This window comes from Delphinus delphis, chromosome 3, assembly GCF_949987515.2.
Source record: "Delphinus delphis chromosome 3, mDelDel1.2, whole genome shotgun sequence".
NCBI classification, from domain to species: domain Eukaryota; kingdom Metazoa; phylum Chordata; class Mammalia; order Artiodactyla; family Delphinidae; genus Delphinus; species Delphinus delphis.
In genome coordinates, this window is record NC_082685.1 from 39,437,710 (window position 1) to 39,461,000 (window position 23,291).

The window sequence follows — 23,291 nt, forward strand, 5'->3', positions numbered from 1 at the left end:
TCTTCTGTGTCTCGGTTTCTTCATCTAGAAAATGGGGGTGAAATAATCGTGCCAACTTCACTGGGATCACATAGGACAAAAAGAAGTAATCCTGTGGGAGCCTCAGCATAGTTTCTGGCCCACAATTGCCACTCTATAAATATTGATTGAAAAACAGGAGACAGATTTGGTTTAATGGCTGAGGTCTACAGCAGCCAAGCAATACTTTTCTTATTCATAAAGAAAGGAGAGAAACAGGACTATATGGTTGAGTTTTGTGTACTTACTTTTCATAACATTTTCACGGCTGCACATCACGTTCAGAAATGTTGAACAAATAGCACAGGCACGTGTCACTTTGTCCCCGGTGGCCTGATGGTGAAATTCCCAGCCCCGTTTTCCTGGGTTTGGGAAGAGTAATCAAGGACACAATGGGTTTGTGTGTTAAGGAAACACTCCACAGTGTGCATCCAGCCACTGGACCGTGCGAGGACTTTGGCCAGAGCCCACCCCAGGAAGCTCTCTGTGTGACTCAGATCAGAGTGGTGTCCTCTTGGCTCCGAATGTGAAGGTGGAGCGAGAGTTCAAGAGCAAGGTCAGGAAGTGGCGGATGGAGCCAGCACGAGGTATTCCTGTGGACCTGGGAGATTTATAGTCCCGCTGTCCATTGTTAGGGGGATGAAAACGGGCTCCGCCTTTCTTAGAATCATGGTCAGTGTTTGTAAAACAGGAGTGTTTCAGTGAGCCATGGACCACACACCTTAAAAAACAAACTCCACTTTATTAAACCCATGTGTTTGCGAATAGACAAAGCTAGATTCATACAACCACCCACATATTCTGTCAAATGAAACTGCTCCAAAGACCAAGCAGACAGCTTTCCATGATAATATGCCTTTGTATACTGGCTTGTGCTTTTTCAAAGAACTTGTACATGCGTTGTTTTATTGGAGCCCCTCTTGTGAGAGAAGTCGGGAAAGCAGACATCATCCCTATTTACCAAACGAGAAAACAGGAGCAAGCCGAACCCTTCCTTCTCTGTAAATTATTTTGTCCCTGAAAGCCACCATCAGTGATAGTTGCTGTACACACAAATTTAAAATACTATAATTATGCCAACCCCAGGTGTGCTTTGGTTTCCTTTTTCACGTGCACGTGGAGGAGGGCAGGCGAAGGTTTTTCAGCTGCAGCATTCCATTCTGTGTCATACAGACAGACGTGCCTTCCTCTCTGGATCCTGGCAGGAGGGAGAGGAACATGTGACCAACTTTGGGGCAAAGGTTGACTTTTCTTATAATGTAGAGGTGCGGAGGATGGGGACTGTGGTCGGTCAGAAACGCTGAGATGCTGAAATGCACGAGGCCATCCAGAAACACTGAACAAGGAGCTGTCTCTGTTTTGAAGGCCAGAGGTGCCTCTGTCCCCTTTCGATTTGTAGTTGTCTTCCTGAGTGGTCAGTGAGCATTAGCACAAAGGCACCGAGCTTGGCTGGCATTCCGTGTGTTTGCAGTGAATCCCAGGGAACAGGTAACCTTTGCGTCATGCCCTCGATGTGCCTGGCACGGCTTTATCAAGGTTTTTGAAGGGTATTGAGGCCAAGAGAGTGGGCTCTCAGGTCAGATGGACGTGGATTTTGAAAACCACTTGCACTGCTCCGTGCACGGGACTCACCCTTCTCAGCCCCCGTTTTCTCCTTTGTAAAGCAGCTGTCCCGCAGCATGGCTATTGGGCGTTAATGAGATAATGTACGCAACGAGGACTCTCTGGCATATAGTGAGACTTCAGTAAATGGGGGCTACTATTCCCTGCAAGATGGGTACTCCCCATTTCACAGGGTCAGAGTTCCCAGAGGGCTGGTGGCATGCTACCACTCACAGCAAGCATATGGGAAAACTGAGATTAGCACCTGGGGCCTCCGGCCTCACTGCATCAAGTTCCCATTTCCCTCCCAGGTCTGGAAACCCAAATACTTCTGCCTTGAGGTGACTGGCTTCTCTCTCCTGTCTCTCGCCTAACCTCAGCCCCTTCCTACTCAAATACGCACCAGCTTCTCCCATTCCCCACCCAGAGGGGTTTGCGTGGGGACCTCCACAGGGCAAACGTGTTTTTTCTTCCAGAGCCAGTCCCTCTTTTAGAGAAAATAAGGCAGTTTGAGAAGAGTAACAAAGGCGGCATTTGTGTGTTTTGCTTTATGGAGCTGAAAATATCTGGTAAATTGATCCGGTGGGAGTAATAAATACACATTACTTTATCTTGTTCTTCATGTCCTATATCCCTGAGCCTTGATAGAGCAACACCACTTAATAGACTTAAAAAAGAGTAATTACACTCATTGGTTGTGTGATTTTTCAGCCCTCGCAGCCCTGCCTGACCTTCTAATTTAGCTCACCGCGTCTAACTAATGCATTTATATTCATCTTTTATGAAGCATGTATAGTACAGGATTGACTTTAGAGCCTTTTTCAAGCTGTCCTCCCCGGTTTCCAATCTGGTGAGCAGTAAGGAGAATGGGAACCCTCCATGTCCCTACGTCCGCACCTATAGATAACCCATACACATGGCTCACAGCATTTTCTTTATCCTTTATGAAACATATTAAAAAGTAGTTATTACAGTTTTCGTTTAAAGCTTTTATACATTCTAGCATTATTTACAGCTAAACATGCAGGCAAAAGATGCGAGTGTTTTTAAAATGATTACCGTTAATGTTTCTGCTTGTCAGAAGTACTTAAATTTTCCTGCACTTTGTCTAAAAACTTAGTACTGTTGCCTTTTAAGAACAACACATTTAAAGGATCTTGCAAGTCAGATTTGCAAACACTGCTGACAGTTTGTGATGAATGATATTGCAAAATTTGCAAGATGTTTGTCATTTCGCACAGCTGACATATTAAGGAACAGATTAAGAAACGCGAAACCACTATGGAAAACAACCATCCCAAACAAACCTCAACCAAACCTTGAACCCAGAGAGCACACGCACCAGAATCTCTCACCCGGGTTTTCTCTCCCAACTTCCCACTCAGCCAGTGGAACCCAATTGTTCTCAGTGCATTTTCTCTCACCATATGGTCTCCTCATTACCATACACTAAGAGTCCATATGGGAAACTTGTGAAATGAACTGTATTCATTTTAACTGCCAGATGAGCAGCCTTTTGCTTTGCAAGCTTAGCTTAAGTCATCTGCTGTCTTCGTGTTGTTATGGCAACACGGTACCCATAAAAAATTCTAATCTACTGTAAGTGATCACAGTATTTTAAGTGCTTGCCTATAACTGCCCTCAAAGGGGAGGAAGGAGGAGGGGGTTATCTTTGCCCAAGGAGCAAAGGGTTGTTCTTCACTCCAGCAGGTGTCAGTAAAGAAGCTTGGTGACGTGGAGAGTGAGGTGCTGGGGGGTCCGTGTAGCAGGTGTAGTAGATGTGATGGTAAGGGAGGTGGATTGCAGAGGGATGGATGGTAGTGAGGATGGACTGTAGACCCTTTGGGTGGGCTGAGAAAAAACACTGACTGTCGGACACCATAGTTCTCCCAGCAGACACATGACTCTGCTGGTGCGGTGCACCCCACCATGAATAAAACTCAAGGTTCTGAACAACAACACAGGCAGCAGTTCCTCGTGGTAACTTCTCCTGCACTGGCATGCAAAAAAAAAAAAAAAAAAATCCCAGCCTCCTCTTCCTGTACACGGGAATTAGTCATTTCTAACTCTTAATGCTAATTAAGAGTACCTTAAAGTAATGGAAGTAGGCAGCAACATCCTTAAATATAAATCATTTTCACCTCCGCAGGCCACATGATATGTTTCATCTCTGTCGCTCTATCTGTATTGAAAGTGAATGTTTATAGTCTCAGTTCATCAGTTCACATTAGCCTCATGCTGAATATTTAAACACAGAACAATTTGAACACACCACGAAGGAAGGCAGTGACTGCACTTTCATTTGGAACAGCAAGGGCTCATCTAATAATAATTTAGTAAATCAGCCATTTAGTGGCTCGGTTGTGCACTGCATTGTGCCAAATATTATTCAGTTCCACTGTACTCTTGCAGAATTGAAATTCAGCCTCTAGTCACAGGCACTGTTTTTGCTCAATGGAGAGACGAGACCCAAAATCACCCTCCCTAAAGAGCAGTCGTGTTAGTGATTTATCATAAATACAGAGCTGGGGCAAAATAAAACTGGAGTCGGCTGTATACCACGTATTCTAATTATGCTTTTATTGTTTTAGTCTTTATGCAAAGACTATCCGTAATTCAAAACCTGCAGTTGCATCAGTGAAAATACACATAAGAAATTTTTGCATAACCACACTGCCTGTTAGCAGAAAAGGGGATGACTAAGGGTTTCAGAAAAGGATAAAGAAAAACCGTGCATCTTTATCTTCCACACTGTGACACTGGACGTGCTCTCTCGTCTTATTCATTTATTTATTTTTTTAATTTCAAGAAAATCTATTAACATTTTATCTGGGAACCAAAATGACTCAAACAAAAAAATATAGCAACAAAAGCAAATCATGCAGTATATTCAGCTCTTAGGAAAAGAATGCTTGAGTTTGATTCCAAAAACCATTTTGTCTCTGCATTTTCTTGTCAAAAACACACACTATGGAATGCGGTTCTTTTTCCCCCTCTCTCCTCTGTATCTGCCAGAAAACTCACGGGCAAATTCCACTTCCCCATTTTGATGATATGCTCAGTTTAGGGGCTTGGTAGCCCCTCCTACCTATGCTTCTTTCATCAGGGGAGTTTAGCCTAGTTCTGTGCACCCTTGAAATTGTATATAGAATTGTGTGCGTGTGTGTGTGATGAGTATGCACACACATGCATGCACATACGCACATATTTTTCTGGGGAGTGAGATTATAGCTTCATTAAAAAGGCCATGACCCCCACAAAAGTTTTAATTCTCACTTTTTTTAGATTATTTATTTTATCTTTAACTGGCTGACTCTGCAGTAAGTTACTCTGTCGTTATGGAATCATGCCCGATTTAGAGATGAGAAAACTGAGGCTCAGAAGGGACCACTCACACAGCTGTCAGGGGAGGCTTTCTACCTCACCGGACATCCTCACCATTAGTCTGTTCAGAATCTTTCCCAGTGTTTTGCAGATAGGATTGCACCTCAAGGAGCACTCAAAGCATTGACTCTAAGAATGCATATAATTTGCCCAAGTTTTCTGGAAAACAAGTGAGGGTTATCAATATTCTTGCTGCCTCTTGCTCAGTAAGCACTCACTGTGTGTCTGCTGAGCCAGATGCTGGTCTGAACCGTACTTTACAGTTGAGGAAACGGAGGCATGCATTTACAATGCTAAAAAAATGGCAGAGCAAGGATTTGAGCCAACTCTATTGGACTCCAGAGCCAGTATCTCTAAGCACTGATTCCTAGAATTAAGAAAAGGGAATTTTAAGAAAAAAGGCAATTTCGTAAACCAATTTTTTAAAATCCCTCAAGCTTGGCCAGAGGGGGAAGGGGAAGGTGCTAGCATAGACTGAGGGTAGCTCACAGATGGCTTAGCCAGAGGGAAGTGGCAGTAGGAGTTAAAACACACACACATACAAACCTGGGAGATAATTCTCCTTCTCTTTAGCCCCAGAGTCATTGCTGTAGGGACTCTGTAATAACAGTTACTCCAATAGCTGAATTCCGGAACCTCCTTCAAGTTCTTTTAGCACTGAGCTCTTGACAAGGGGGGGACTAAGTTTAACCTTTGTATCACACCCTGTGTACAGGGGCTTTGAATATAATTACTCATTAGTTCAAGAAGAAGTCACAGGAGTAAACAGGGGCTCATTTCTCCTCCTAACCACCCAGCATCCTCCTCTTCAAGACTGAAGCCCTTAGAAACAGAGACACCAGGAGGCCTCTGGCCGTGCTTACTATTTTCAGCCTTGAGTAACACTTCAATTAACCACTGGAGTAATAAGAAGTGAGCCCCAGCAGTCTTGAGGCAGTGGATTTTAATTGCAGTTATAGTCAGGACCATCAGTAAAGCCTTGGGAATCATCATTTACAGATACCGTTCTTCTGGAGGTACATATCATAACTGATGATGTTCAACAATTTAAGAAACCAAAAGCAACTCTATTTTCGCCTTCCTTAGATATCGTTAAAGTCCAGCATAGTTCCAGCCTGCACATAGCACTTACTCAAGTTTAACTACATGTACTTGTCCAAAAATATAAATATACACATACATTTGTATACACACACACCAAACACATACACAGACATACAGGGACATACATACGACAATAAGTCTCTTTGTTCACTCAGTGTTCCTTTTACTTTCAAATTAGATATTTATTGTCCTTTGCCCTAGGGAAAGGGAAGCCACAGCCAAAAGACAAAGAGAAACACAAGTGGTTAATTTCTGGCTTTTGTGTTTCTAAGAGCCCAGGCCTTGGCAACTTAAAAGAGTTTCAAGGGTAATTTTGACTCTAGGCAGTTTTTGTTTCATGTGCTGACTTTACAACCTAGCCCTGAAAAAGCCACCTCTGTCCACAGCCTTCTCTTTAAGCAGAGACTTTCATCCTGATCAGAAAGTCGATTTCCAAGGCCACTCAGCAGGATCTAACCCAGAGCGTTGGTCTTAAACCAGTACAATGAATTGGAATAAGAAGAGCCAGCCAGAGGTTACCAAGTTCAGCTCTGTACCTCCAAGCAGGTCATATTCACAAGGGTGCAGACACCATTTTTCACTGTATTTGTGCCGGGAAGCACCCCAGGCTCCCATTCACCAATTACCATGACACCATTTAGAAGAGAATGCCAGGAGACCAAAAAGAGGGGGAAAGCCATTGTCATCACTCTTCTCAGGAATACCTGGCTTCACAATTTATACTTAACTGCTGACACTTGAAAAGTCAAACATTTTGGTGAAATGAATCAAGTGTAGTGTTTCTTTTATGAGATCCCCTTGCAGGAAAGGGAGGTTTCGCACCTCGTGGAGACCAAGCTTGGTTATCCATCATAGTAAAGTCAGCTGTCCTAGCCAGCTTCTCAGAGGTCACGCGATCGAATCAGCAGCTCTTACAACTATATTATTGCTTACGGAACAGTAATTGAGGCACCAGATAAAAATTACCTGGTCTAATAGGCAGTGAACAATTTTCAGTCAATAAAATTATAAGCCAAATCATTCATTTCATAACACTCTGGCTAATTTATTTGTTGACCTTTTAATTTCCATAGCTCTTCAGTGGTATTAACTGCAACTCAGACAAAATCTCTTGTTCATTTCACTTTCATTGATTTTTTTTTTTTTCTTTTTCCCATTGAGGCAATAACAGCTGCCTGAAAACAGCCTTTTCCTTTCCACTGTAAAAGTCAGTCATGTAAGTTAGTGTGTCTTACGTTGAGGTAGCAGCGTTAGCTTACAACCTACCTTAATTTCATGTGATTCAGAAGTCTTCCACGTTTGTAACAAAGGCAAAGCTTTTGGGTGCGTCTCCAGCCACGCGGCACGATGATACCTAATCATATGTTTGAGAAGTAAGAGGGGTGTCATCTAATCTGAACACAAAATCATCTTTAAAATTAGAGGAGGTTCAGAAGCCCACCCCCTTCAAGCCCCTGCATTTTCTTTAGACTAGAACACTTCCGATGCCTCTTGTGTGAATAGCAGTAGACCCTTTTAAAATATTTGATTCCTTTGTTTTGAATATTTCTGCAGATTTTGATTATGGTTTGAATTTTATGTTTCTTTAAAGACTATGGGCAATGAGTGTGCACTAGAATGTTCGTTCGGTAAGCTTCAGCTGAAGCTTCTTCTATAATAAAATGCTATGAAGTCTTCAGAATGCAGGGTTGTAAAATATAATTGTTACACATTTGGCATTTTATGCCTCCCTAGAACTAACCACTTGCTACCTACACCTCATCTATGCTCCTCCTTTCCATTTCAATTTACTCTAAAGTGGTCCTTAGCCATAATGAGAATGCCCCTTTCAGCGGAAACATGTTTAATTATATCCATGCTAGATGAGAGTGACTCCTCTCGGTCATAGGGCTTCTGAGTAAAGCGTGTTTAAAGTGTGACAATAAAGGTTTCTAATGATCTGCGGTAAGCTCTTCGAGAAGTTCATATTACCAGAAAAAATGAAAAATTTAAGGAATGTCTCAGAGGATCGGAAGCTAAACAGTGCTCAAGTATTATTTTGGTTTGTTTTACCCCTTCCCTCACTGCCCTCATTCTATGATTTTTTAGGATGCAAAGTCTACCACTGTGGAATTTTCCATTTGGCTGAATAAACACAACGGAAGTTGGGACATAATACTACCCTCCACAGAAATACCTCTCAGTCAACTAGTATTTATTGCATTGTACATCCAGCTCTGCAGGATATGGGCTGCCAGAAACTTCCAATCACTTTTTCAGCTTTTAGACTTTCCAATCAGTAGTTTCAGAAGCAAGTGGGGAAAGAGCTAGAAGTTAAAGGCTAGTAAGCTGAATATACTGTTTAAAATTTGGACCCAATAGTAAACTCCAACGTGAGGAGGTGAACGGATCCAGTGCTGATTTCAGTGCCGATAGGTGCTTATCGACTTTAAATCAGGAGTGATTTTGCTGGTCCTCTTCATTTTGTTTTGCTGATATTTGAACCCACTGTATCTTGAATCTCCTGATAGGGCAAAGTAGAGTGGTGATAAATGGGCGACAGGGCAATGTGCAGTGACAGGAAAGTATTGTACTTCTTTCTCGGGAATCACCCAGGTCAACTTGACTTTGATAATTGATGTTTACGTTTAGCTTCTGTTTTCTTCTTCGTCCCTCAAAACATTATTTTCTAACTGAGGGAGCATAAAGCCAAGCACAGGTTGTCTTCCCAAATTACAGAAGCATCCCTGGGCTTGAATTTTATGAGGGAGTTCCCAGAGTCTCAAAATCTGATCCTGAGATTTGAAATTAATGTTGTGTTGGTAAACGGGTAACCCATCTGGCTTTATGAGTTGGTCTACATGTGCTCTGAATGAAAGAGAGTTCAGGCCATCTCCCCTGCTCATCTGGGTTTGAATGACTCAAAACATGGAACTGGGTTTATAAATGGGCTCAGTATTGGGTGGTTAGACAGCCTTCCCGCCTTCCCGTTCTCTCTGGAAGGCTAGGTGGGCCCAGTGAATATGAGATTATTAGCAACACATTTGAGATCAGATGCTGCAGAGAAGATTCACATGGAAGGTGATTAATCCTCAGCGGGTTTACTGTCATGAAATGGAAGGAAAGGTGAATGAGCCATGTCTGCATATCAGACGTGATACGCCTGGTTCCTAAGAGTGTGCAAATACCTAAGTATTTCTAAGAGCCTAGGAGTATAGTTAATAAAAGGCTGACGTACATCAAGACAAACCTCATGTTGTTAGCAGCCTATAACTTGAGATAATGTCTGTACCCGACATGATTCATTATATTAATCACAAAATTAAAATGTAAGTACAAGCCAGCAGGAGTGAAGGAGCAAATTCACTTAAAAAAAAAAAGTGGTATTAAAAAACCCCCCAGTGATCAAGACTTGACCTTTGGGAATTTATATATTGGATTTAAAGGTCTAGAGCCAAATGCAGCACCAAATTTAAGTCTTCTGCTTTTATAAACTATGCCAAATACATGACTTGGTCATTTCCTCATGTAAATTAAGCACGTGCTTTTAAAAATCAGTAATGATCTTAGAATGAGCTCTTCAACAAGAATTTCTCAAGGGCTGTAGTTTGCTGAACATAGTGCTAGGGGCTTAGAGAAGGAGATTAGGACCTCAAAGAGCCTGTAGTCTGGTTGTGGAGATTGTAGCTCACACATTTAAGACCAGAGCAAAATGACCCCCCAGTGTCCACTTCTGTGCAGTGCTGGGCAGTGCATTCAGCACTATTTTTCAGAGGAATGAGAGAGGTTAGGAGCTGGGGTCTCAGTGAAGGTGGAATTAGTTCTGATACGATAGTGTAATTATGAAGAGCTCAGGCTCTGATGTCTAACAGGCCTGAGATTGAATCCCTGCTCAGCCATTCATTAGTTGTGTGACGTCAGGGCAAGTTGGCGGACCTCTCTGAGTCTCAGTTTCCTCGTCTGCCAAATGGCGATACGGAGTCTCACCACAAAGACTGAATGAGTTAATGTTTTCCTTTCCATAAACAACAGTTATGTTTTCCACTACTCTACCACCACCACCAGCACCACCTTCATTATCAGGCCCTAGAGGATGGGAAGATATTGTAAATGGGCACAGACTGAAGCCAGCTTCCCAAATAAAGGCAAAATGAGTAAAGGTATGGAGATAGGAAGGAGCCCAACATGTTACTTCCAGGCTGGAGAGGACTAACTAGCCCAGAATAGAGGGCAGTTCTTCAGATGTTTAGGGAGAGGAGATTGGATAAAGAGGATAGGACCGGATGGTGGCGGAAATCTTTTGCAATTCCCACAGAACGCCGTACCTTAATTCTGGGAAGACAGGGTGCCTTGAAAGGTGCTGGAGAGTAATATCAGTGTGTGACTGCTGGGACAAGAGAAAGTTCAAAACTTATTTGCTAATTGATTGGGTTGCAACATACGAAGTAAAGCCAAATCATCTCTCTGCATTTGTAGCCCATTCAGCACTTTCATTATAAAGGTTCCAAAACATGGTAAAACTTGTACCAATTATACTTGAACTGTTTCTCGAACCCCACTCATCCTTGAATCTTCCTAGTGTTCCTACTAACTCTAAGCAGATTTAGTATGGTTCATCCTTTTTTTTTTTTTTCTCTCCAGATCTCCATTCACATAATCATCAGTCGATGGTCATAGCAAGGCAGGTAAAGACAGGTTTTAATTGAGAAAGGAAATAGGTCAGCAAAGAGTTGTTGCAGTTTTTAAGGACTATACATTTTCTCTTTCTTTAAGAGAGAAGAAATCCAAAGCCATGAAAAGAAAAATAGTCTGACTCAGGATGTAGGTTGGAGAACAAGCATTAGCTCTATAAGGAGACTCTGAGGCTTTTCACTATTTAGGGTAGTGGTATTTGTCTTCTTAATTCCCCAATGGGATATGTATTTTTTTTAATCCAAGGATAGGATTAATTATCTTGGAAGAGTCTAATCTCTACCCTCATGTTTTAGACCGCAAGCAGCGAGACGTTTTAAACATTATGAAAAGAAGAGACAATCTCTCCTGACAAATAAATGCTTTGAAAAATTAGATATTAGTACTTGTCAAGTGCTCTCTCTTTTCAGAAATATTAAAATTGCATATTAGAATGGAAGGATCCTTACACGATGCTCCCTCCTAATGTCGCAAAAAATAAGACTTTAGGAACAATTTCAGAGACAAAAGATTATATGAAACATGCAGCTTGTCCCCTTATGGGAAACTTCTCTCTTTAACATCCCAGGCTCAATCATTTCCTAATGTGAAATTACAGAATTTTCAAATTACCATATAAAACTGCAAAAAAATTACACTTGTGACCACCGAAGAGATAGCATATACTATCAGTTTGATTTTAAGAGGCATACATCTTTTATACTACCTGTCATTTTTATAATGCCTTTTACAAATTTAATCAATACATTTTAACATTCTATATACTTTAAGTGCAATATACAATAAATATTCAAGTTTCATCTTAAACATGCTTTAGCCTTTAAATTGTTAAAACTGCAGTGCCCCTTCAATCTACTTACATAATGTCATAAAATATACATTTCAAGGTAAATGAAGTCAGCTACTTCAATTTAGTCCCTCAAACTGGTAGTAAATGAGAGGTTAACACTATGGTGCCAAAACCATTATTGAGTAAATTTAGCACCTTGGACAGCTCTGTAAAATCTTTATTGCTTTCCTGACCTGCTCGTCATGTTCTGTCTGTGTGTTCAGTGGCTCTCAGCTCTGATTGAAAGGCAATATATTAGATCCCCAACACAAACACGCTTGGGGGCTAGTTCACTGGGAGCATAATGACATGGAGGTGAGAGCAATTTTCTGGTCACCGAAATCCAAGCACCTTGCAGGTCCGCTGCACTAACTCACAGAGGACCCAGAAATTTCCTTTCTCCTTCCCATTTGCAGAAATAACTAATGGAAGCTGAATCACATTGGCAAAGCTGAGCCAAAAGTGGACCCTCCCTTAAACCCCACAGTTGATACCACGATGAAGGACATTTTAAAATAGGCGAGATATCATTTAAGGGAGTCACTTCCAGGACACAACATCAGATTCACGCACTGTCCTCAAGACTGCTGGTCTGAAGCAATGCTGGCTGCTGACCCACCTACAGTGGCAACGTGCCTAGTAGAAAGCACGTCCCGGCTCTTTGTATTGAAGGAGGCGGCAACTCTAGGAAGTGAGATGCACAAGCTTCATTTTCAGAGGACTGAATGGTGATGAGAGCCCTGGGTACTGAATAAGGAGAAAAAGGAACACTGTAGATTATGTTATTGAAAAATGTTATCACCAAAAATATATCAGTTTAAAATATACAGCCTACACTGATAGTTGGAATTTTTCAGGCACAAAAACTTCAAAGATCTTGGAGTTTATTGTGGAGTTTACCTTCCCTCATCCCTGGTTCTGTGAAATTAATTAAAAGAAGAAGCACTGCTCTAAATCCTCAGTGATACTGTTCCAAGATTGAAGTTTGCAAGTGCAGTTTCTGACTGCACCTTATCTTGCTTTTGACAGAGACTTGTATTTTTTTTTTCCCTGAAATGAAAAGAAAAATACCTTCTCTGCCAAGCCCAAACACTGGCATAAATATTTATTTGAAGAAATAAATGAATATAGACCCAGAGAAGTCAAATTTTGGTAAATAAACTAACCTGATCCTGTTTTGTTTTCATCTTTCCTAAGAGCCAGATAAAGCCGTGAGGTTTTAGTGAAGGCAGCACAAGCTGATTGGATCTGGGGATAGGGTTTACTGTGCCCATACCATAGTAAATTATTAACTGCTGTTGTCAGACAGCACTGCAAACAAACAGTGGTAGATTATCTTGTAGCTTGCATTAAAAAAAATAAATTATTTCAGATGTATTGATTCAAACCCCATTGATTATATAATGTTTTTCACTCCTTATATGAAAAATAACAGAACTGTTTTATAAATGGGGTCTAGCAGCTTAAGGCAAGCATAAATGTTTATTGAGAACTGAAAACCCCTCTATCTCATTTTTGAATTTAGGACATTATATATGTCACAAGTAGTTACTGCAGTATGACAACTATTTTATCTTATAGAGAATTTAAAATCGAAAAATGCTAATATGTATCTAAAAGCGTGTCATTTCAAGAGTTGTTCAAGAATTTTTGAAGAGGCTATGGTGACAGCAAAATGAATGCAATTATATCCCTATTTTCTGATCAGCGTCTGCAGTATGTGAAAATTGAACAGCACTGCTTCTCCATGCAGAACTCTATTGTGTAAAATGTTTAAAGTCAAACTTCTTTTTGAAACTTTACCCACAGCAAAAAAAATTATAAACATATCTTCTTGCAAATCACTTCTGATAACCACACCACGCCTTCATGTTTGCTCCTCTGATAAACCTCCATTTTATTTGTATCAAGCTTAACTTTCCTTTTCACATTCCAGTATAAATGAATCTGCAGAAAATTAGGGCTGAATGAAGAGGGAACGATTTCTTGTGGTTAGAATGAAAAAAAATTACCACCACACACATTTTTGTAGAGCGCCCTATATTATTAGAAACAAGCATGCTATCTAAATATGGAAGCCCACCTAAATGAAAAGGAGACATTTTTTCTTCACCTGGAGTGAACAGTGGAGCATGTATCTAGAAGGAGAATGAATGAGCAAATGGGGAAAATGACAAACAATACTGAAATAGCAAAGAATTGCTAGAAGAGAAACAGACTCTGCCGGTCATGAAAACTGGTGCAGAGGGAGCTTCCAGGGGCAGGGAGAATTCTTTTGTGAGAACCTCTGACAAAACAGTGCATTGCCCCAGTAGATGGGTTTACTACATCGCTCCCTTATATCATGACTCTGCCGTGCAAGGGAGATAAACAAAAGAAGTTGAATGCTACATGCTTCTAGTTGCTGAAGATGGATTGGACATCTCTTGAAAATGACCTGTCTGATAAGGTCATGGTTCCTGGAATAAGCAGTTAAGTGCAAAATAAACACATCTCAGGGATTCATAACATGCACCAACTGACATCCATCATAGTAATCTAGTAAATGACCTCGCAATTGTATTCAGCAATAAACATATGAGTGCTTTATCGTGCTTATGGCGCACTATTGAGTGATGTATTTTATCTTGCAGTACCAATGATGCTCACCTTTTGACTTGATTAAGTGTGTACGTGAATAGGGATACGTTGGTGATTTAATGCCATTCGGGGGTTCTTTTAAAGCAGTGCGTTGGCAAAGGATGGCCAGAGGAAAGTGGTACGTGATCATGTGAAAAGATAATGACATCCTGCCTTCACTCAGAGGATTGTATCTGTTTTTCTCCTTGACAGGAAGTGATACTCAAAAGGGCTGCAGATCTGGTGGAAGCGCTGTATGGGATGCCACACAACAACCAGGTGAGCATAGTGGGTCTCGAACTTTCCACATTCAACTGAAGTGCCTGGAGTCCTTATTAGAATGAAAAAGTATGAAAAATACAAAAGTTCTTGCACGAGTTCAGTGTATAAGTCATTCGGACCTAACGGGTTGCAAGGCCATTCGCGTCTTCTCTCTTCTTTTGTAAATCTTTTAACGCCTTTTCTAGGGAATAATTTTTTCTTACGAGAAAAGGTACGTTATTTAAAAGGACTCTTCTGTGGGAATGTAGTTCATCACTGAAGAAGAGAGTTACCGGTGCTTGGTTTTATTCCTCTCAGGTTTTCAAGAAAATTTAGGAGGAAAAGGGGGATTTAATTTCTTCTCCTAAAAAGTGTAATGAGGCCTGAATATTGTCTGCTTCTATTTCGTAGAGCAACTCCATGTATCTGACTCAACTTGCTCAGGAAACTGAGTCTGAGAAATCCTCCTTCCTTGCTTGTGTCATTTGAATCAGTGTCCAAGGGACACAGTCCCATTAATACTCAGGGACTCAGGGACACAGGTCATCATGTAAACTTGCCCTTAACTTCATATGGGGAGATGAGTTGCAGGGTGTGTGTGTGTGTGTGTGAGTGTGTGTGAACCCAGAGTTCTCTGTGTTACCTGTGGGGAAGGAAAGCCCCAGGTTGCTGTCCTGTACTGCGAGGTAGTATAGAGGGGACTGGCTGAGTTAATGGGCTTTCAGAGTCAGACGAACAGGGTTATGCAGCCCAGCTCTCTCCTTAAATAGGTAAGTGTCCTGAAGTGAGGTCTTGGCCTCTCTGAGCCTCAGTTGCCCCATCCGTGGTATGGGCGTGATGATGATGAGACTGAACACCCAGGTTGGTTGAGAGGGTTGCAGAAGTTAGTGCCGTTAACCGCGGAAAGCCCTAAGCACGGCCTGTAGTAAACACTTGGAACGTGGTACTCCTGGGAATCTGACTGGGCAGCTAAGGGGGATGTTCCTGTTACTTTTCAGGAGATTATTCTGAAGAGAGCAGCTGACATCGCAGAGGCCCTGTACAGTGTCCCCCGCAACCACAGCCAGCTCCCGGCCCTCACTAACACCTCCGTCCACGCGGGAATGATGGGCGTGAATTCCTTCAGTGGACAACTGGCTGTGAATGTCTCCGAGGCGTCGCAGGCTACCAATCAGGGTCAGGAGCCCCACTCTTCCCCTCCCCATTTCCCTGCCCCTTCCCAACCTCAAGCTACCCCACCCCCATTTATTTGGCACAAAACAGTGTTTATTTTTAAAAAGGCTTTTTTTTCCCCCCCAAAAGGGGAGATTCCTAGTCTGTGTGTATCAGATATTACTGTAGAATTTTGGTTCTAGCCATCATGTCTGGTAATTTGGTGGAGGTGCTAGAAAGAATGCATGCATTTAGTTACCTCACCATTTGACTTTTCACTGTAAACCATGAATGACAGATCACAAGGAGGGGTGGAACTAAAGTTCTGGAGGGGCCAAAGCACATCATCCTTGCCCAGGGAGTAGGAACCGGTTACCTCCAGGGTATTATGTCTCTTAGATTGGGATTTATTTCTGTTCCCAAATGATAAGTGATTGATAGGTCCTGCATTGCCACTTCTCACAGGCCCGCTAAGTATCTATGATCTCCTGAGAAATGTGTCTTTTGCTCGCTTCCCATTTTAATCACGGAGCTAGCACCACCAATCCAGCCATGAACCACCTGGCCCCTTCCCTTCAGGATGCAGCGATGGGGCAAGAAACAGAGACCTTCCTTTCCCCAAGCTTCTCAGACCCGCCACCCATCCGCCACCCACCCAACCTCATCCTTGGTTTTGCCCCCGCCCCTCAGGTTTCACCCGCAACTCAAGCAGCGTATCACCACATGGGTACGTGCCGAGCACCACCCCTCAGCAGACCAACTATAACTCGGTCACCACGAGCATGAATGGATACGGCACTGCCGCCATGTCCAATTTGGGCGGCTCCCCGACCTTCCTCAATGGCTCAGCTGCCAACTCGCCCTATGCCAGTAAGTAGAGATGTGTGTCCTGTGTTTCTGCACACTTTTGCTCTAAGAACTGGGCGTCGTGCTGTGTGGCCCACTGTGCAGGTCTCCCCGGTCCCCAGTCTGAGGGCCCCTGCCCCGCCAGGTGATGGGACCAAAGCCAGCACTGTCCCCGGCAGGAATCTCTGCCCTCCTTGCTCACCGTCCTCCCCATCTCCCTCACAGAACTCGGCTGCAACCCAAACAAACAAACAGCAGCGTGATGTCATTGCAGGAACCCAAGCTTCCAGTCAGATGGAGTTGGGTTTGACTCTTTCTTCTACCAGTTGCTGACTGGTGGCTGCGGGCAGGTTCATCTCCCCTCTAAACCTCAGTTTTCTTTATCTGTAACATGGGGAAGGAACCAGTACCCGCTCCCATACAGTTGTTGTGAGACTTGGATAAAATAAGGCACGTAATGAGCTCGTGCTGAGGCCTGGCCCATAGGAGACGCATTCAACAAATCTAGGTACTAATCATAAGGACAGAATGATGATATTAAGCGGTGCTGGTAGTATAGCATACTAACAACTATCCAAACTTGAAATCTCTTTTTTTAGTGCTTGGAAAGTTTTTCCCCTTTGTGTTCGATATGTACAAAGAAAAAACGAAAACTGAACAAATCAAAAAACACACTTTATTTTTTTCCAAAAATTTGGCATGATGAAAAAAAATTACGCACGCACAAGAAATTGTTCTTTGGTGTCTCGTCCCTGTCTTACAGAAGCTTAGCTTAAAGGATTTTTTTGTGCACTGTTTAGATTGCATCTAAAGAACCTCAGGGAACTGGCATCTCTACATATAAAATGTCATAGGCTGTGTTTGCGCAATCTCTTTGTCGCCCTTTGAGGAGCTTTACATAGAATACCAGGTTCATCTTGGACAATGTGGGTGGCTCTTCCGGTGTATAAAATATGTAAACTCTTAGAATTTTGTGGGATGATAGCCGCTGTGTTGTTTGTTAAATGAAAGAATGGTCACGTTTTTAAAATGAGAGTCTCAGCTAAAAATACGGAAAAGGATGCTTTCTCTGATGATAGTGGAAATGTGGAGTGTGCTAGGCTGTTGAAAAAGGAAAGATCATTCTTGGCCTTTGTGAGAAGTTATTTCTGAAAGTAATACTTAGGGCCATTTACCTTCTTGGTGAATCTGTAGGCTCAGGGTGTCCTGTGTTTCTGCACATTTTTGCTAAATCTCTATATTTCTTTATTTCTACTTGATCTGCTTGGAATCAGCAGCTTGTTGAACATTTAAAATCCCCCCTAATAATCTGCATAGATTACGTCTGTCTGCTTGAGCATCAGTGTTTGGGGTCAGTTTCACATTAGATTTTGATTCATCAAAAAATTGTTTCTCACAGATCTATCATTTCAGTGTCCTCCCTTCTACTCAATCAGAAAATGTTTCAATCATGACCTGAAAATTAAAAGGTGGCGTTCTTAATTAAATCAATAACCTAATCGCTACGTGGCAGCAATTCAGTTGAGGGGCTTGGATTGCTGTGTCTTCCCAAGCCCTTGCAGACACCCAGCGACTTGAGCCTGAGATTGCATCCGTTAGACCACGAAACTTCGAACATTTAATTTCCATTAATTGATTTCCTCAGTGCTCACAAATATAGTATTAAATTCTCAAATAGGCTCTCAGATGGGACAGTTTTATCTGCATAAATGCAAATAAAACAATAAACACAAAGCCCAGCTGATTTGACTTTTTGTCTCCATAATATTTAATTATTCATAAACCACTCATGTTGAAAAATTCCAAACAGAATAGAAAATAAAATAAGACATTCCACTGGTGAACACAGTTTCTGGTATAGTGGCTGATATCTAATCATGTTATAACAAACAAATGGAACTGCCTGACTATATTTCACCCCTTCCTCTGGTAACGCCCCCTCCCCAAACTCCCCACCTCTAAATACACACAATGATCGCATTTGCCAAGGAGATTAATTGCCTTCCTCAGTGAACCAGCAGGATTTCAAGTCTACGAATATTTAAAAAATCAAACCTCCAGTGCAGGAGTTTTGCAATTTAAATGGGTGTTATTATTGAGCGTATTTTCACATTTACAAATCCTCAGAGATGTATAAAAATGCTGGTCTCATTAAAAGAAAAAAAGTACAGTTTAGAAAATGTTTGTGAAAATTCTGATGATGGCGGCTCTGGGTTCTGCTCCATAAAGCATCCAGTGCGTCTGGATTGTGTAGTGCTGAGGGCCGATTACCAGGGGTCATTTCCCCTACCCCCCACCACCCCGATGCCAATTGCTGCCTGTGACCGATTTGATAACCACTTCCCTAACTTTCCAAAGCCAGTAGGCCGAGGCGGAGGCCACCTAACTGGCAATTTGGACTCTGGTGTGCTCATGGGAAGGTGCCTGTCCGATGGCAATCTGTTTGCTTAGCAGGGTAGCCCAGTAGAAAGAGCACTGCATTTGGGTTTGGTTCCTGGCCTCACCTTCCAGCTATGGCCCTGGGGCAAGTCACTGGACTATTTTCTGAGTCTCAGCTCGCTGGGTTTGCTCAGGTGTCAAAAGGATGTAATAGGTCCCAATTTAAGCTTGCTTGGCCAATGACATAGATGAAAAAGATGTGAAGATTCTTGCAGGTGATAAAGCAATATACAAGGTTTATGACATAATGTGAAAAATAATACAGTGGAGGAGGAAGTGCCTAGAATTTGAACTAAGTTGCCTGAAAATCATCAGGCAGGATTCATACTTTTTCCCAGGAGACGGAGGAAATGGAAGGTGAGTGTGTGATGGCACCAGTCCTGAGTGTAGAGGGCTTTCATGTGCTCAAAATCTGTCTCCTAAAGTGACCTGAGATTATTAGCAACTATCAAAAGATGAATGAAAGGCCGGGCAGAGAGGACTGTGGTTGGTGGAGAACGTGCATCGCCCAAACTCTTTCGTCTCCCCAAGCAGCTAGGTTTTCTCTCTCTCTCAACTGCCGAAGGTCTCCTATCATTGCTAATTCACGTCCCCACCACTCCCAGACTGTGAGTATTTACATAAGGCTCCGATCCTGCTGCTTATTAGTTCACACTCATCTCTGTACAGCTCCACGGGGGATAGAGAGAATTTGAAACTTTGACTTGTAGTCCTGCGTTATTCACACGTGTTGCACGTGGCAGACTGTTTACCCGCCTGGCTTCCGACCTACCTCTGTCTGTCTTGTGGAGCATGAAGATACAGTCATATCCTTCAGGAAGCTGTAGCTCCATGGGGAGACAGGCGACACACACACACCACCATCTGCCAGTGCCTTAAGCTGGAATCCTGGTGTTGCCTTCAACTCACTCTTCTTCCTCACACCTCTCCTTCCACCGGTGACCAACTCACTCTTCTTCCTCACACCTCTCCTTCCACCGGTGACCACACTCTCTCAGGTTGGCTTCCTCCTGTCTCTTGTATCCCCAGACCCTTTGCTAGAACCTTAGTTTAGGCCCTACCTGCAATGCTTCCCCTGACACCTCCTCCATGAAGCCTTCTTTGGTCTCCCTTCCCTGCCTCCCCAGAGTTGGCCATACTCACCTTTGAGGCTATCATGTGGTACCCTACCCCTTATAAGAGTGCTCTTGTCTCCTGGCTTGGGGTGCTCTAGCACGCTGCCTGGTACATAGTCGGCCTACAACAAAAGGAAACACATGCTGAGTACCAAATGATGAGAGCAGACAAGACCCTCAGAGTTCAGGGAAGGCTCCTTCTAGAAGGGCGGCCTGAGAAGGATGGGTGTCAGGGTCGGAGCTGAGATGCCTTGTGTCAGGACACCAGGAGAGGCACTGATTTCTCTTTTCCCATTGCCCCTTAGTCGTGCCATCCAGCCCCACCATGGCCTCCTCCACAAGCCTCCCCTCCAACTGCAGCAGCTCCTCCGGCATCTTCTCCTTCTCACCAGCCAACATGGTCTCAGCCGTGAAACAGAAGAGTGCTTTTGCGCCTGTGGTCAGACCCCAGACCTCCCCACCTCCCACCTGCACCAGCACCAACGGGAACAGCCTGCAAGGTAAGCCCCAGGCCCCACCCGGGCCAACCAGACGCCCTGACTCACCTTCCCAGGGCCTGAAGCAGATGCGCCACTGTTGCGAGGGGATCGGCCTGGGGCCTGCCTGCTTCTGTCCACCCTCATCTATTCTGTTCCTTTGTGTTCGCCCTCGTCGGCCCTGGTCCCTGACGCGCCCCCCTCCCCCGCCGCCCCCCGTCCCCGGCATCCGTCCTCTGCTGGAGTTGCCTGAGCAGTTCTCTTTCCAACTCCAGCAATTCTGCTCAGGCCTGGGATTTGCTTGAGAATACTGTTTCCACTTACTAATGCCATCGTTTCTCTTTCCTCTCTCATTCCCTGTGGTCGCCATAATCAGATCAGTCTTTTGTGGACTCTAGCAAGTTCTCCACTGCAGGGTCTCTCCCGGGACTGGCCTTCTCCTGAAGTAGGTTCCCTTCCTGTTGCCTGTGTCAGCATGCACATTTGGTGGGGCTGATAATGGGGAGGGGGTGAGTTGGCCAAGCCAGAGCCCTGAGGCTACAGCATCTTAGACCAAAGACCCAAGACTTACTACTGGGAACCAGAAACCCTGAAGTGCTACTAGAGGACTCTGGTTCATATCAAAACTGTTCGAGTTCCTCCCCCTCATGGAATATGGAAAATAACAGAGTAACCAAATTTGAGGTGACCTTTCTATTCATTGAGAAGAAACCCAACCTTTTAAGACGGGTCCCACCATTTCTTACACTTTTCTTACTGGCACTGAGTTGTGGCGTTGACCCGCATGACCCCCCTCCTTCCCCACAGTGGGATCGTGTGATCAGCACTCAGAGCCCCTACCTTAGAGACGAGAAAGCGAAAGGTCAGCGAGGTCATGGAGTGGCTTGACTTCCGACAGGGGTGGGTGGCAGAGGCTGGCTTCAAACCCAGGCTCAAGAGTTCATCTCCTCCCTCCAGCTTCCAGGCACTTTACTGCTCAGAGCGGGTAAACGGGATGTATCCAGGATTCGTAAGGCAGCTGGCAGGGAAGTAAGATCAATAAAATCATCAGCTGCCATTCCTTGAGCGCTGACCAGTGCTCAGCACTGAGCCTGCCTTATCCTATTTAATCCTCACAACTTCCTGATGAAACATGAGGACAATTATGCTCTCCACTGTACAGAGGATAAAACTGAGGCGTAAGGAGAGAAAACACCTGCCCATAGGCATAGCCAGAAACAGTGGGGATGAATATAAACCCTCAGGGTCTATGCCCTAACCCTTAGCCTACCCAGTGCCCCGCGGAGCCTTCCTTCACAGCCGGCTTGCCCATCTTCACTGGTGGAGGTGAGTCATGGAGGTCGAGAGGGGTCAGGGGGGCAGCCCTGTTTCTTATATCTCTATCTATTTATACTTCTATACACGTACTCTGTACAGGACACTTTACACTGATGTAAACTTACATCCATTCTCTTGAAGACCCTATGAGGTTGGTACTACTCCCATTATATAGATGAGGAAATCAAGGCCCCGTTTGCTCAAGGTCACATATCTAGTATTAGTGGAGCCCAAACTGAACCCCATCTGTGTGACTCCTGAGCCTGAGCTCCTGCTTCCTTTTCTGACTCCATAAGGGCTCAGCAAGGCACTCCTCGGAGACCTGCTGGCCAGTCTGCCCAGCACAGCCAAGGTCAGTGCCCCTGCCCCCTCCCTGAAATACACATACACTGCAAAGCCATCTTCTTAGAGGGAAAAGGAAGATAATCGTACTGTGGAACGGCATTTCAGGCAACGTTCCTTGTGATAGGAAATGCCCACCCCACAAAGGGGAGCCACCCATTCACGCAAGTCTCTTTTTCCGCTAAAAATAATGCTTTGGCACGCACAGTACACCCCCAGCTGGCAAACTGAGGCTATAACGCTTAAGCGAACGTAACTTATAACGGGTTTAAGTAAGGATAAAACCCATGGAAAGCAGAAATCTACCATTCTTGAACTGCCAATCACAATGCTTGTTAAACACAGACCTGACGTCAGGAAGAAGGTATAACGGGGTTTGTAATCCGCCGTGGAGGGCTGGCGCTTGAGAAGAAAAGGCCCACGGCCCTTGCAGGGTCACAGCTGTATCACTGGCCACCGGTGACTGAAGTGGGCAGCTGTTCTGTGAGGCCGAGTGTCTTTTCATGCCACGTGGGCCAAGGAGGGAGCAGGAAGGGACTGAAAGTAGGGACTCAGCTTGAGTTTTAGAACCTCCTGGATCTAGGGAACATCGGGTGGTGTGGGGGGGTGTGTGGGTGTGTACACTTAAGTAATGATGAAATGGCATCAAGACAGGGACACATAGAGAGTCTGTGCATCTGTCACCCCCAGGGCATTTCTAACCCATGTCTGCACAGATTCCGAAAGTACAGAGACTGCTCCCCGCTTCTCATCAGCGGCTGAGTCTCCATCTCGTTTCTAATGCACAGCTCACAGCTGGGAGGGTTTAGGGGGACACGCTTTGTGCTGGATTTGCTATTGTGGATGACGCTGCCCTTTCCTTCTAGTTGAGCACGTGTCCCGGGGACGCTTTCTGGTGGTTTTTGTTTTTCCAGTACTGTCATGTACCAAACGTCCCTAGTTTGGGGGAGGTGGCAGCAGAGGAGGAATGAGTCGAGAAATGAAAGTCACGTTAACTGATACCACCTTGGAAGCTGTCCTCCCTCCTGCCCACTCCACTCTTCACCATCCACCCGCCAGGCAGGGCCCACACACCTGGGATCACACGTCTGTCCTCTGCACGCTGTCCCTGCGGAC

General features: G+C 44.0%; 1 protein-coding gene across 2 annotated transcripts in view; it reads left to right on the forward strand.

Annotated features, from left to right (window-relative positions):
* The window catches only part of EBF1 (EBF transcription factor 1), a 398,056-nt gene that overhangs the window by 368,796 nt on the left and 5,969 nt on the right, over positions 1–23,291 (forward strand). Inside the window, exons 13-17 of one of the 2 annotated variants that reach the window (XM_060008445.1) lie at positions 14,441–14,506; positions 15,487–15,664; positions 16,331–16,510; positions 20,346–20,540; positions 20,893–20,961. In XM_060008445.1, the coding sequence (XP_059864428.1) occupies positions 14,441–14,506; positions 15,487–15,664; positions 16,331–16,510; positions 20,346–20,540; positions 20,893–20,960 (687 nt within the window). In that variant the 3' untranslated portion in view covers position 20,961. The remainder of the gene's footprint in view (positions 1–14,440; positions 14,507–15,486; positions 15,665–16,330; positions 16,511–20,345; positions 20,541–20,892; positions 20,962–23,291) is intronic. The other variant, XM_060008444.1, reaches the window with a different exon arrangement.